This window comes from Taudactylus pleione, unplaced genomic scaffold, assembly GCF_031769625.1.
Source record: "Taudactylus pleione unplaced genomic scaffold, aTauple2 ptg000380l, whole genome shotgun sequence".
In the NCBI taxonomy this organism is placed as follows: Eukaryota; Metazoa; Chordata; class Amphibia; order Anura; family Myobatrachidae; genus Taudactylus; species Taudactylus pleione.
In genome coordinates, this window is record NW_028284781.1 from 7710827 (window position 1) to 7726713 (window position 15887).

Genomic DNA, 15887 nt, shown 5'->3' on the forward strand with positions numbered 1-15887 from the left:
AAGGGTCTGAATCAGGCCCTCAGGTCACAGCATTATACAGTGCAACAGTGGCAATTATGGCAAAGTGAGTGAGAATGAGACAGACTGATGTGAGGAAGTGAGCTGGGGTGGTAAAACCTGAGGAACATGATCTACTGAAGCTTGTAATTGATTGTGCAGTGCAGTTACACTATGGGGCAGAATGGTTGCATCTTCAGGGCAAGTCCTAGTCAGCAAAGGTCGAGACGACTGTAGTAATGACGCAAGTCAGTATGAAAAAAAATACCCAAGTATTATTTTCACAATGCAAAGTTTTAATATAGTTGCTTATTTTATTGTTGTGCATTCCATTGTACCATTTACAGTAAGAGCTTGGGTGCAAATTGCTAATATAAAACTGAAATGAAAGTGATCTGTAATATCACATTCTGTATGAACTGACCAGGCTGTATAGACATTAACCATAGCTGACAAAAGCATGGTAATTATGTATTGCCTGATGCTTAGTTTCATGCATATTGGATGTCATTTCGGCTAAAAAAGAGTTGCACATTAAAATAGCATATTTACACTCATATGCTGAGACGTACATGCATGCTAAGTACATCATACGAGCAAAATGTATGTCAGGAACATGCAGGGCTATATAGAGCCGGGCCGGGCAATGACAAAGGGGGCGTGGCCCCACTCTGGTACAAAAATAAATAAAAAATATAGGCCCCCATTTAACTAACGAGTTTTATCACCAAAACGAGTGATGAATGTCACTGTATATGATAAATGGTGCTCCAGCCAATCAGCTCCCAACTGTCATTTTTCTAATAGTGGACAGTTGGGAGCTGATTGGCTGGAGCACCATTATTTATTTATTTATTAACAGTTTCTTATATAGCGCAGCATATTCCGTTGGAAACATAAACAGAACAAAACTGGGTAATAACAGACAGATATATAGGTAGGAAGGCCCTGCTCGCAAGCTTACAATCTATCATACACAGTGAAATTTATCACTCGTTTTGGGGATAGAACCCATTAGTAAATGAGGCCCATAGTATCTACGGAGCCGAGAAGCGACGTTGTATGCTCCACAGTGGGGTTCCGTTGTGCCTCGCAGCCAGGGGCAGAACCAGGTGTGATTGCTCTTCCTGATTGTGCTCAGCGGCAGCAGTATTCTCCCTGTACTCACTGCAGCCCAGCACATGGCAATGTATGCTGGGCACTGCTGCCGCTGACAGGAATATGAGAGGGTAGGGGGGTGGGAGCTGTGGACCCGGCCCCTCTAGCAAGCCCTCTAGCAAGCCCTCTAGTAATCAGTACCTGCTTCCTCCTCTCGGTGTCTCTAGGCATATGTTACAGTTCCATACACATACAACCAGGGCCGGCCCACCCAGGGCCGGCGTAGAGCGCCAGTCGGCAAAGGGCGCTGCGAACTGCAAAGCCGCCGGGCCGCAATTTTAGAGAGATGATGAACCCTGGGTTCATCTCTCTACTGTATGTGGCAAAACTCAGGGGTGGTCCGGACTGCCGATCCGCGATAATACCTAATTAATGTCCGCCCGGTCAGACTTGGCAATAGATTTACTGACCGGGAGGACTAAAGCTGGCCACACACTAGACCAACTTACATCCAACCAGCCAACTTGTTGATTGGTTGGAATGAAAATCTGGTAAGGAATGGGAGTAAATGATGATCAGCAATTTGCTCCTAAATGCCAGAAAACAGATGAAAATGGTCGTTCAGACAAGTTTGAACAAATTGTTTAGATCAAACATTTAACAAACAACAGTTTTTGTTCATTTTCTGGCATTTGGGAGCAAAGTGCTGATTGTCATTTGCTTTCATTCCTTACCAGATTTTCATTCCAACCAATCAACAAGTTGGCTGGTTGGATGTAAGTTGGTCTAGTGTGTGGTGAGCTTAAGGCTGCCTTGTATCTAACTCAGTCAGCAGCTCCACCTCCTCTGGTTCCGCAGCGCGGCGTGATGACGTCACGCCCGGCGCCGCACACCTGCTCGCTGCCTTGTACTTCAGTGCTGTGCCAGTGATGAGGAGTTGCATGCAAACGCTCCTCTTAGGACACCCACATGGTCATTAGAAGTGAAGGTGAGCAGCGATACTGATTACCCACCTGTCAGGCTGCTTGTCACAGCTGTTGCAGCCTTGGGGGAGGGGGGAAGGAGGAGGATGGAGGGTGCATTATATAAGTATACATAATTCACAATTGGGAATTTATATATATCTATATATCTTATAACTATTATCTTTTGTTTAAACTCAGCAAATTAAATTAAAACACTAATATATATATTTATTAGTGTTTTAATTTAATTTGCTGATTTTAAACAAAGGACAATAGTTGTAAGATATAGATAGATAGATAGATAGATAGATAGATAGATAGATAGATAGATAGATAGATAGGTTAGCTGGTGTGCGGCCTCTTTTGACTGCATACAGGTAATTACCACTCAATGTATACTTCCACACTGTGTAGCAGGGCAATGTATAATCCAGTGTTCTAAAAATAGTACCAGTGTCCCAATAAATTCCAGACAGCTGCTCTCCTTGAATATCCCAAATCCCATGAGTGAAATAGCTATTAAAGAAAGACAAAAAGGGGGTACTCCATAGTGCTTAAAAAGTTTTCATTCACAAACCCATCTAAAAACAGTGCGTCTGAGGTATGGTGTACTCGTACCAAAATTTAAACAGTGTTGGCTGATTACCACATGGTTTAAAAGGTTATACTCCACCGACAAGCTGGAACATCACCATCACTGGGTTTCAACTTTTTCCACGAAAACACGCCCATTTTTTCGGCTCGTGACTTGCACGCACAAAGTCCAACAAGGGGCGCTGAAATCTATCTTCGCTTACCAAATAATTAAGGCTCGGGCCGGCCCTGCATACAACCCTATTTTTAACAATTTGTTTTGCTTGTGAAGTACGCATTTGCGATCTTAATACAATTTCTAAATAAAACACTCTAGTATAGTAGGTACAGCTCTCATCTTCAAGCACACACATAAAAACATAATAGAAGCACAAGCAATGACGAAATCACCTGTCATCTTCAGAGATTAAGGGGTCTATTTGCTAAGCAGTGTTAGGAGAGAGAGTGAAAAGTGATAAGGTACCAGCCAATCAGCTCCTAACTGCCATCTCACAGGCTGTATTTGAAACATGACAGTTGGGAGCTGAGTGGCTGGCACCTTATCACTTTTCACTCTGTCTCCTAACACTGCTTAGTAACTAGACCCCTAATTCACAATCACACAATCAGGAGTGGTTGTAGTAGAGTGCTGGTGATGTCATTATCATCAGCACATATCAGCACCACCAGCACTTGGCCACCTATCAAATGCTATGGCTTGGAGGGGTATGGTGTAATAGATTGACAATTTAGATTCACAGACAATAGGTAGACAACAGATGGTTGACAGGTAATAGGTTGACATGGTCAAAAGGTCAAAAAGTCGACTGTTAAATGGTCAACAGAGCAAAAGGACGATGATTAAAAATTCAACAGGTTCAAATGGTCGATACACAAATGGTCAACACATTTTATTTATTTATTTAACCCTTATCCTAACCCCACCTAGTGTCTATCCCTAACACTGGTTCCCAGCCCTCACCCTAGTGCCAAATCCTAACCCTCTCCCTGGTGCCTAAATCTAGCCCTAGCCTAACCCTAACCGTCCCCCCTGGCAGCCTAACCCTCCCCCTTGTGTCCATCCCTAACTTCCCCACTAGTGCCCAAACCTAGTCCTAGCCTAACTCTAACCTTCACCCCTGGCAGCCCTAACCCTCCCCCGGATGGCATTGTATTTATACATCAGTCTGTTTGTCACTATGATTTTCAAAGCAGCAGCCATTGCTTTTCCCTTTAACGTGTTGCCGTTGAGTTGGGTGATTGACTGAAAGTGGGGGTTTGCTTTGGTACCAAGATTTTAGGAGTTTGTTGACATGCTCCTGATCAGTAATCCCATGCAGGTGATCTTCTTCCTTCTCCGTCTTCTTGGTCAGACGAGCCCCCTTCATCTCCTTGTGCATGCTCTGGAAGAAATGAAGGATGCATTTGTGAGCAAAGTCCCGTGCGTGCTCACAACAAGTCTCGTCAAAGATCTTCTGCTCGATGTCAATGTAGTTGCTCCAGTAGCGGGTCTGCAGAAAGGCTGTCTGGTCAAAGCAAGGCTTAAGGGAACGGGCCAGGAACGCCAGGATGATGAGACACAGGAGGATGCTCCATCCTAAAGCCTGGATTCAAAGTACATTGAAATACAGAATGAAACAATCTGAGCAGGCAAAGAGTATAGGCATTAGTATTCCAGTATCCAGTTATTTATATAATCACCTTTCATATTCTCTCAATCAGTTTCTCAGGAGGGAGAATGTGACAGAGGCAGTTGGGGGGTGAGGTTTGAATTAAAGAATTAAATTACGTGGGAGGGTGGTTCAAAATCAAATAGAGTGGAGGAGGAAACAGGCGAAGGAGAAATTAATTACAAGGGAGGGGTGAAATGATTTACAAGGGATGGCAACGGGGTAAACATATTGCAAATGACATATGTTCATACATGTATACAGTATATGTACATGTTACAGCTAATGTCATAAATTTACATTATCAGGCTAATATCAGCAATAGTTGCATTCTGACATTCGCTAATGTACCGTAATACACCTAAATATAATATACAGTAGAGTGAGACATTTGCAGTCAATGGAAAATATAATGTTTACATTATGGCAGACAAAATATTCCTTTTGTAGACTGCAGTGCAGAGGTCCCCAAACTCAGTCCTCAAGGACCCCTAACAGTCTAGGTATTAAGTACAGTATATCCATGCCTGAGCACCGGTAGTTTAATTAGTACTTCAGTAGATTTCATATACCATGGATATCCTTAAATCCTGGACTGTTAGGGTGCCTTGAGGACCGAGTTTGGGAGTCACTGTTGTAGTGTAAATGTGCCTGACATAACTTAGAGGACACCACAAACAAATATTTAATGTCTTAAAAATTGTTGTACATTTAGAGGTATATTTACTAAAGTGTTGGTTTTTAGAAGTGGAGTTGTTGCCCATACCAACCAATCAGATTCTACTTATAATTTTTCTGGAATCTGATTGGTTGCTATGGGCAACATCTCCACTTCAAAAAGCCCACACTTTAGTAAATATGGGGTCTATGTACTAAGCCTTGGAGAGAGAGAAAGTGGTACCGTACCAACCATTGAGCTCAGAGTCCTAACTGTCATTTTTCACAGCCTGTAACATGGCAGTTAGGAGCTGATTGTCTGGTATTTTATCTCCATTCACTTTATCTCCATCCAAGGCTTAGTAAATAGACCCCTATGCCCCTTAGGCTCCTGTAGTCCTACCCTAAACACATTTGTGCACTAAGGATGTTTGAACCAGCTACATCCCCTTGTGGATACACTCCTGTCATTGGTTAAGTGGCGCTGGTCCGTGATGCTCACCCTCTTATATAAATGTGCTTATTCTCATTGTGGGGTGAATCTGAATATGAGTCAGACGCAGACATACACCATGACATACACCATGTAGCGCTAGTCGCACTGTGCCATGGCATATTGAGCCGCATCGTAACATACTGAAGCACAGGAAAAGTGCCAGAGAGTGTAATACAACTTTCTGTCCACCAGATGTCGCTTTTCCTAAACTTCACTGCGCATGCATAAAAAAAAGACAATGCAATGTCTGTAATACCATCGCTGATTGTCTGACTGAACCTGTCCTTAGGTATGAGAGCTGTAATTGAGTGTGTAATAAAGTATTAAATCATTCGGTGTGCGATTCCTGAGTACACTTTTGAAAAACAATTTATAATTGTGTTCTGCCATCATTATTACAGCATATTATGCTAGATACAGGTATCAGCAAGATACATTTTAGAAAAGTCAGTGCCAGTCCGTGCGACATTGTTCTGCAGTGATGTGTGGCACTCACACAGTGATAACATGCCTTAGAAATGAACCTTTGGGCTTGAAGGACACTGTATAAAACCATCACTGAACTACAAGTCTCAGCCCAGAAAGAGGTGTCTCTGGATTACAAACTGACTGTGCATTTTATGTCGCACACTCGTGGCAATGTCGGCACTGCTGTGCCACTAGCAGCTTGTACAACATGTCGCTAATCTGTACACAGCAGTAAGTGCCTTCACTGCGGCACTGCAGAAAGTGGTGTGGGGCACTCACACAGTGATGGCATGTCTTAGAATTTAGTAATGGGGTATGAGCAGTAGTGTATGAAATTGTCACTGAACTACAAGTCTCAGCCCGGAAATAGATGTCTCTGGATTACAAACTGACTGTGCTTTTCATACCGCACACTTGCGAAAATGTTGGCACTGCTATGCCACTAGGAGCTTGTACAAAACGATTTCAAAGTGCCACAGTGACCGTAACTTACTGCTGTGTACCAATTAGCAACATGTTGTACAAGCTCTTAGTGGCACAGCAGTGCCGACATTGCCGCAAGTGTGCGGAATGAAACGCATAGTCAGTTTGTAATCTAGAGACACTTCTTTCTGAGATGAGACTTGTAGCTCAGTGATGGTTTTATACACCACTGCACAGACCGCACTACTAATTTCTAAAGCATGCCACCACGGTCTACATTGCCAAGGTCACTGGCACTTACTGATGTGTACCGATTAGCAATATGTTGTACAAACTCCTAGCGGCAAAGCAGTTTTCCTAGCAGCTGGGGGATGGTGTCCTAGCAATGGTCACCATTCCTTTCATTTTCAGGGCACAAGTACTGTGATTGCAAGGGCAGACCTTGAGCTGACTGCTTAAATGGCTAAGAAAGCGTCCTTTATTATGTTAATGAAAGGCTCTTGCTTGCTTTGGGGGAAGCGACTTAGAGGGCACACCTAATTAGTAATGTGATCACACCACCCACTCCAAAGATTTCAAACAGTACAGTAGCCCGCCCCCTCAACAACTACCACCATGCATTCTTAAAGAATACTATTATATAATAATTTTTTTTTAAATGTACTTTGGTGTGTTTCATGTCAGAATTTGCAGCTAGCACTAAATGATAAATTAACAAAAAAACCTCTAATATTATGTACTGTATGTGTCCCCTTACAACCTTATTCACCATATAAAACACTATACAGCAAGCCACGCACAAACTGATCATTGACCCATACTGTAGTCTCATCAGCACAAGTCTGCAACACAGGCACTTGCTGCAAGTGTCCGACATAAAACGCACAATCAGTTTGTAATCCAGAGACACCTCTTTCTGGGCTGAGACTTGTAGTTTAGTGATGGTTTTATACACCGCTGCTCAGACCCCAGTACTAAATTCTAAGACATGCCATCACTGTGTGAGCGCCGCATACCAATTTCTACAGTGCCACAGTGACCAGCACTTACTGCTGTGTACCAATTAGCAAAATGTTGTACAAGCTCGTAGTGGCACAGCAGTGCCGACATTGCCGCATGTGTTCGGCATAAAATGCACAGTCAGTTTGTAATCCAGAGACACCTCTTTTTGGGCTGAGACTTGTAGTTTAGTGATGGTTCTATACAGCCCTACTCAGACATCATTGCTAGTTTCTAAGACATGCCATCACTGTGTGACGCTGCACACCACTTTCTATAATGAAAAGTGAACATCACTTACTGATGTGTAACGATTGGTGTCAAGCTCACCGGAAGACCGGCACCATTGAAGATCCCAATGGGTAAGTAAACTAACTATACCTAACTCTCCCGCCCCTAACCCTCCCTTAGGGGTGCCTAACCTCCCCCCCTAGTGCCTAACCCTAACCCCTCCTAAGTGCCTAAACCTAACCTCCATCCCTGCAGCCTAAACCCCCAGGGGTGCCTAACCCTAACACCCCCTTCCCCTAGCCTAACCCTCCTGGGGGGGTGCCTAACCCTATATCCCCCCGGGAGCCCCTATGCTAACCCTCCCCTCCACAGCTATCCGCACCCGCCGCCCGGCTTACCTTCAGTCAGTATGCCGGGTCTCGGGCTCCTGGCATAGGGATAATGATAGGCATCTGAATTTTGATGCCTATCATTAGTCCACTGTTGGGATTGCTCAGTCGGGAAGCCGGCGGTCGGCATTTCGACCATCAGCTTCCTGACTGCATACCAGTCAGTTTGTAATCTAAAGACACCTCTTTCTGGGCTGAGATTTGTGCTTCATTGATGATTTCATACAGCGCTGATAAAACCCCACTACTAATTTCTGAGGCATGCCATCACTGTGTAAGTGTTGCACATCACTGCCGAAAATAGCCTTCCATGCAGAATTACTTCAGTATTGTACTGTATTCAAGACACTATTTACACTCTGCAATACTGTACAGTATGTGATTGGTCCGCCTGTCAGGGCTTACTGTTCTATTGTATTCTGTAGTGCCATACTGTATCCATCCACTGCTGTATTATTCACCACTTATTCACATTTACTCACTGGAGCACTGGCCACCCAATGGTGAAGCTGTGTATTGCATGCCATGGATTTTGTCAAGTCTCACTGCGCCTTACCGCGCTATATTCTCATGTCGTTACTTAGAAGCCTTTATGGCGCTATGAGCAAAGATGTAGCACGACACATCTGTATGTGACCATCGGCATTGTGCCCACCTCTGAATCAGGCCCAGAGTATTTCATTGCATTATTTCTCCAATTTTTAATTGTTTTAAGCTTGAAACTAAAAGGTGCCACATGTAATCTCCTCACCAGGGCTGTAGAGACCGCGGATGGCCCTGGGTACTGGAGGGGGCATGGCCAAATAGTGGAGGAGTATGAACCATCTGTTCATATTTTTCCTATCTACTTTAGTTTCAGGAAGCCCTTGTGGAGAATGGAGTATATTCATGCATCCGGAAGTGCGCTGAGCTAACCATTACTTACACTAACTAGATTGGGCAAAATGATTTAAGATAAAGTTATTACAGCACAAGGGTTATGGATGTGGGATTCACCTGTGACCAGCATTTCAGGTATCTGGAAACAGCTTTCCTTGAGGTATTGTTCCTGATCATGACGTCCTCCTTACAAGGCACCTTGTACAGCAGGAACTGCATGTCTGGTGAAGTGTTGTTTGCAAAGCCTGGGAATTTGTCTGGGTCCACAGAGCCACTAAATGCACAGACAAAACAATTCCCATCCAGGAGTGTAGTCAAAATCCAGACCACTGGAGCAACCATGGCCCGTGTGAGCACTGAGGTGCACATATACCTGCAGTTATAGAACAATATAAAATTAATGACTACAGTATGTTTCTCTGCATCACTCACATTTTAGTGTTCTTGACATGATCACTTTGAAACTGAAAAACCACAGTGAGTACAAATCCTCTTACTGTACATTGTTCTTTTATTGTTTTCTTGTCTAAAGAAAGATACGTCCATTATTTTTTAACATAGCATACAACCAACCACATACCAAATACAGCATACACACAAGCACATAACCAAACCAAGTAAACACACAACCAAACACAGCATATACACAACCACATAACCAAACAGCATACACTCAACGACATAACACCAAACAGCATACACATAAACACACAACCAAACACAGTATACACACAACCAAACACAGCATACAAACAGCCACATAACCATGTAAACACACAACCACATAACCAAACACAGCATATACACAACCGCATAACCAAACAGCATACACTCAACCACATAACGTCAAACAGCATACACATAAACACACAACCAAACACAGCATACACACAACTACATACTAAACACAGCATACAAACAAGCACATATAAAAACACTGCATACACACAACCACATAACCAAACACAGCATACACACAGCCACATAACCAAACAGCATACACACAACCACATAGCCAAACACAGGATACACACAACCACATACCAAACACAGCATACACACAACCACATAACCAAGCACAGCATACAAACAAGCACATAACCAAACACTGCATACACACAACCACATAACCAAACACAGCATACACACAGCCACATAACCAAACAGCATACACACAACCACATAATCAAACACAGGATTCACACAACTACATACCAAACACAGCATACACACAACCACATAACCAAACACAGGATACACACAACCAGGGGCAGAACTATGGGAGACAATGGAGGCCCCTGCCGCCGGGCTCCTGCATTGAAGGGGCACCTCATCCATTGTCCACAACATATTCACCCCACTTAGGGCTGTAACTATGGGCCTGATTCTGACCCGCTTGCGAGCGCTGAGCGCTCGCAAGCGGGTCGATGGAGGCGGCTCCATCGTGCGCATACGTGAGACCCGAATAACGATGGCCAAGCCGTCGTTATGGGTCTCGCACCAAAGGGGGCGTGCTGTCGATGTTGATTGACAGCACGCCCCCTTTGGTGGGCGTGCCAGGGGCATGGCTGCCCAGATGGAGGCGTTCCCATGGGAACACCTACCGTCTGGGTCCAGCCCCACTGACATCACTAGTGATGTCAGTGGGAGTGCTTTTGGCTCTGATAGAGCCAAAAGCACTCCTGGGCTTGCGGCAGCGAGACCCTATCGCAGGGTCTCGTCGCAAGCACGATGGTCGGGATGGTCTTGACCATCGCGACCATCATTTTGGCCGCTCACTATAGCTGTGGGTGGTCACCCACAGCTATGCGAGCAGCCAGGAGGCCGCTCCAAAAAGGAGAAGGGACGGCCCTGATTCAGAGCGAGCGCTCTGTCAGAGCGTCCGGCTCTGAATCAGGGCCCATGTACCCGGAGTGTACCGTCATGGCTGCCCAATACAGGGCACCCCTTCCCGGCACCTGAGAAGCCACCATACACTATTGTAGAGCTCCATGTCAGACCATCAGCTGCCACCTTCTTCTATCTATAGCCTGTCTGCATGCACATTGGTACATTACAGTGTCAGCGGCTGTGACAGGGGGGGGGGCAACAAATTATAACTTGCCTCCGGGTGTCTGGGATGAACTTACGCCACTGCACACAACCACATACCAAACACAGCATACACACAACCACATATGCAAACACTCAACCACACAACATACACACAACCACATACCAAACACAGCATACACACAACAATACAACTAAACATAGCATACAAAAAACCACATAACCAAACACAACATACATAAACTGAAACTAGCCACACAGATCCGAAAAACTGCCTGTGCTTTTATGTATATATCTATCTATCTTTATTATTATCCTTTATTTATATGGCGCCACAGCGCCTTACCAGTACAAAAACACAAACAGTATGAACAGAAAACACATAAACTCAAGTGACATACAATACAGAACATTGCCACTGTTTATAAACATTGCTGCATCAATAGAGAGATAGCTAGACAGGTAGGTATGTAGGTAGATATATAATAGGTAGGTAGATATATAATAGATAGGTAGACAAGACGGTAGATATATAGTAGATAGATAGGCAGACAGATAGGTAGATAGATATATAATAGATAGTAAGACAGATAGGTAGGTAGATATATAATAGATAGACAGACAGGTAGGTAGATAGATATATAATAGATAGATAGATAGATAGATATGAGATGGATAGATAGATAGATAGATAGATAGATAGATAGATAGATAGATAGACATACCTTACAATTGCCAGGTCTTTCTTTCTCATGCCGGTGGGTCTCTGCCATTCCTCTATCATTATGACTGATTGCCTATTAACAATTAGACCACAGAGGAAAAGAGCAATGGGAGGCACAAACATAATCCCCATGCCATATACCATGTTATATCTGGGAAGACAAGGGCAATTAAAATCTAATGCACTGTAGATTTTAACACTTGCAAGGGCTAAAAGTCCACAAATCCCATTCATCACCGACTCCGAGTTTGACTGGAAGTACTGAAAAATCATCTTAAACCGATCCATGGTGCTGCCTGTTCCTAAATACTCTATACAGACTACAAAGAAAAATAAATAAAATGCAGTTCGCTTTAAGTATTGATGCCTATAATATATTCAGGTCCTAGGCTTTTCCCTGTATAGAAATGTATATTTAGTTCTTGTTTGCGAATGGCAACTGCAAGCTTTGTTGGCTAGCTGTGAAGATATATTCCCTTGCAGTGTTCCCCTCTGTGCAGACTGTTCAACAAGCTGAGATTGGAGAGGACTTTCTCTCGCTGGCTGTGATGTACATAAACTACAGTGGCTGTGTCCGGCTGGTGCAGGGAAATGAGTTAGTCAAATATTGTAAGCAAAGCAGCAGTGGTATCAAACAAGTGTGTCAGAACATAAAATCCAACCTTGTGTTCTAGGAAAATGATGATGAAACAAAACATGTTGTTAAAATGTCTTACTTTTTTGGGGTTTATTATTATTATTATCATCATTATTACTATTGTTATACACATAATACTGTATAATATATAAAATAACAAGTTAGCTCTCTTTGGGGGGAAATGTATTGGAGAGAGATAAAGTTGCCCAAAGCAACCAATCAACTTCTAGCTGTCATTAATCTAACAGTCTTTGAGATCATATATTTATTATCACCAGTTATTTATATAGCGCACACATATTCCGCAGCGCTTTACAGAGAATAATTGGCCATTCACATCAGTCCCTGCCCCAGTGGAGCTTACAATCCATATTCCCTACCATATACACATACAGTACACACTATGGTCAGTGGCGTCATTATGGGGGTGCGGGGGGTGTGGGCCGCACCGGGTGTCTCCCTCGGAGGGGGTGACACCAAAATTCCAGCTCCTCCTCAGTGACAGGAGCCGGGTGCTGCAGTGTTACATTCTCCCGCAGCACTTGGCTCCTGTCACAGAAGAGGAGCCAACAGTCTCCGGGGGACAGCCCAGCATCTCCGGGGACACAGGACACGCCCCCAGAGTGACGCAATAGGGAGTCCCATGAGGCCACACCCTTTTATTATAGACCACGCCCCCTTTTTGGGCGTGCGTGGGAGAGGATTTCACTAGACCCGATGATGCCTCTGACTAGGGTTAATATTTTATTGAGAGCCAATTAATCCTACTGTACCAGTATAATGTGTGTGTGTGAGGAAACCGGAACACACAGATAAAACCCACGCAAGTACGGGGAGAATATACAAACTCCACACAGTTGGGGACGTGGTGGGGGATGAACGCAAGACCCCTGTGAGGCAGAACCATTACACCATCCACGCTGCCCAAAAGACAGAAGCAGATTGGTTGCTTTGGCATCTACTGTACTTCACTTTATCTGTCTCCAAGGCTTGATACATCTCCCCTTTTCACTTTGTGAAGCACTATTTCAGGGGTCACAAGCAACAGTTAATATTAAACTGAAACACGAGCCCCTGTATTAGAAGGAATTTAAATAGTTAGAAAGAAACGGGTCACAATCCATTTGTTTTGTTTGTCAAGGTTTTATTAATGCATTTTCTAAAATACAAAAATGTTATACAAACAAAAGTTGAAGGAAGTGTCCGGGTACTCTGATTAGTATTGCAATTGTAAGTGAGATTTTCATTTTTATTTTTTGCTTTATTACTGTGATTTTTACCTTGTGATACTGTGTTTTTAAATTAGTTTTACATTTGTATTTTGAATTTTTCCTTCAAGCATTGTTGTCTACAAAACTATTTTGTTGATCTATGACAATAGTAAGTTGTATTATGATGCCATTAATCTTACTAATACATCATTTGATTATTGATTAGCAATTATTTGTTGGGTCATCCCTTATTTGCCAATTTCAGCCCATATTTCATATTCGGGTAAGAGGGTGTTTGACCACTGATATCTAAAGTGCTGATACTACCTGTAACAGTCCTATATTGCTCGGCTCCCATTTATGGAGAATAAAGAACTAGTTTTGCATAGCTGAAGTGTCACAATGAAGTATTGATCTATAAAGCACCTTTCCCAGGATACTCGCCTGTTTTAAATTTTATTTCCTTGGGTTAAGTTGGGAAACCCACTAGTTCATCTTAGGTCAAAGATTTTGGGCACCCATTGGCGCAACCACTTCATTCATTTTTACATAGGTTCTCCATTTAAAACAATTGATTTATGTGCATAAAACATTTGGGCCACATTTAAAGATCTATTAATCAATGTAGGGAGGAACTCTCCCACAATCCCCCAAACATTAGGTGAGACCAGCATGGGATGTCCAGACCATGTGGAAAACTATACCAGTTTTTTCAAGCCCACAATAAGAGCATGTGTCAATTGATGATCTTTCCATATGGTATAATCAAGTAGCATTAAAATAAGTCATATATAAGACACTGAGGGGGAGATGTACTAAGCGCAATAAAGTTATACATTAGAAAATGATAAACTACCAGCCATCAGCTCCTAGCTGTCACCTTACAAGTATTGTTTGAAAAATGACAGGAACTGAATGGTTGAAAGTTTATCACACTCCAATTTATCACTTCCCAGAGCTTAGTACTGCACATCTGCCCCTGAATTGTGTAAGTATGTCACTAGAGCTTATAATAGTGTCCAAGATCAAAGTACACCTTTGTAGTAGTACACATAATGATGTGGGATCTCCCAGCCAATTTGTATAGTATATATTTAATGGTTTTACAGTGACCAGGAAAGTCTGTTTGAATATCTGTTACCAAGCACTTGAAATGAGCCTTAAGAGTATTTATGAATTTTACTTATTTAAAAATATAGGATGGAGAAGGTTTTAATGAGACTTGTGTACTTACAGGGATTTAGCCAGCGCACATATTTTTCCACCCCTAAGGACTGCCTGTATATATTATGCTTCTCTATATGTACCCAGCAAGACATTCTGCAGATCTCAGAAAAGAGGTTACTTTCAAAAGAAGAATGTATGTACATGTGGCACTCAATCTACTCCACTCTTGCAATATGTTTCCAAAAACTATATGGTCCCCTAGGTCTGCAGGTAGGCAGAAATATCTAAAGAGGTGCATTTTGGACAAGTACACCTCTTAATATCTTTGAACTTTGATATTACACTGGAAATATGTAACTTTGATTGAAAGTATAACATCAAAATCCAACCTCTTAACACTTTAGAATATCCAGTTTCATTAAATTACACTTCACAGTGCTTTTCCTAAAAGACTGGTCAAAGTGCACATCCGAGTTTCTGTACCTCTGCCACTGATGTGCAATCCCGAGTTCCTGGAACTCTGCAATGTGCAAGTTTGAGCCCCTGTGCCTCTAATACATGTGTGCAATACTGTGTGCCTTTCACTCTTCTACCAGCATGCAACCCCCAGTTCTTGTGCCTCTGCTACCAGTGTGCTATACAGTGTTCTTGGCACTCTGCTACCAGTGTGCTTTCCCATGTTCCTGACACCCTGGTACCAGTGTGATATCCTAAGTTTCTGAAATTTTGTTACTAGCAGGATATACTAAACCTGACATCCTGCTACCAGTGCTATCCTGAGTTCCCCTCACCCTGCTACTAAAGTGTTGGGCAGATTTCATGACACAATGCTACCAATGTGCTATTCTAAGATCCTGATATACTGATACTAGTGTGATTTGCTCAGTTTTTGACACAATGCTACCAGTGTTTTATCCTGCATTCTTAACATCATGCTCAATGCCATAACAAGGAGTGTGTGAAGGTGCCACCTCACAGAGTGCAAAGCACTGGTTGGCACCATCGCTGCCCCATGGTTCCTGCATCTGGCTAGCAGGATGCCTGGAATGTCTGAAGCATCCTTTGGATGACAGATAGTTGGATGAAGTGGCTGAATAAAATTTGTCATTTAAATAGCTGTCAAAGAAAACCCTGATGCTGGCATAAACCACTGTATGTGTGTGTGTGGGGGGACAGCATTGTTATCTCTCATAGCAAAATTGGGAGGGGGCTGGCAATTTTGGTCGGTCATCCTTAGGTTCTCAGCATGCA

The 15887-nt window shown here is 43.0% G+C and overlaps 1 protein-coding gene across 1 annotated transcript; it reads right to left on the reverse strand.

The window, feature by feature from the left end:
• Nucleotides 1-3776: 3776 nt before the first annotated feature.
• On the reverse strand, nucleotides 3777-12108 carry LOC148507913 (calcium homeostasis modulator protein 3-like). Its single transcript, XM_088445421.1, has 3 exons — nucleotides 11623-12108; nucleotides 8963-9218; nucleotides 3777-4237 (listed from the first exon to the last, which is right to left on the reverse strand). The coding sequence occupies exons 1-3, from the start codon at nucleotides 11907-11909 to the stop codon at nucleotides 3809-3811; spliced, it is 972 nt and encodes a 323-aa protein (XP_088301547.1). The 5' UTR covers nucleotides 11910-12108; the 3' UTR covers nucleotides 3777-3808.
• Between the last annotated feature and the right edge of the window lie 3779 nt (nucleotides 12109-15887).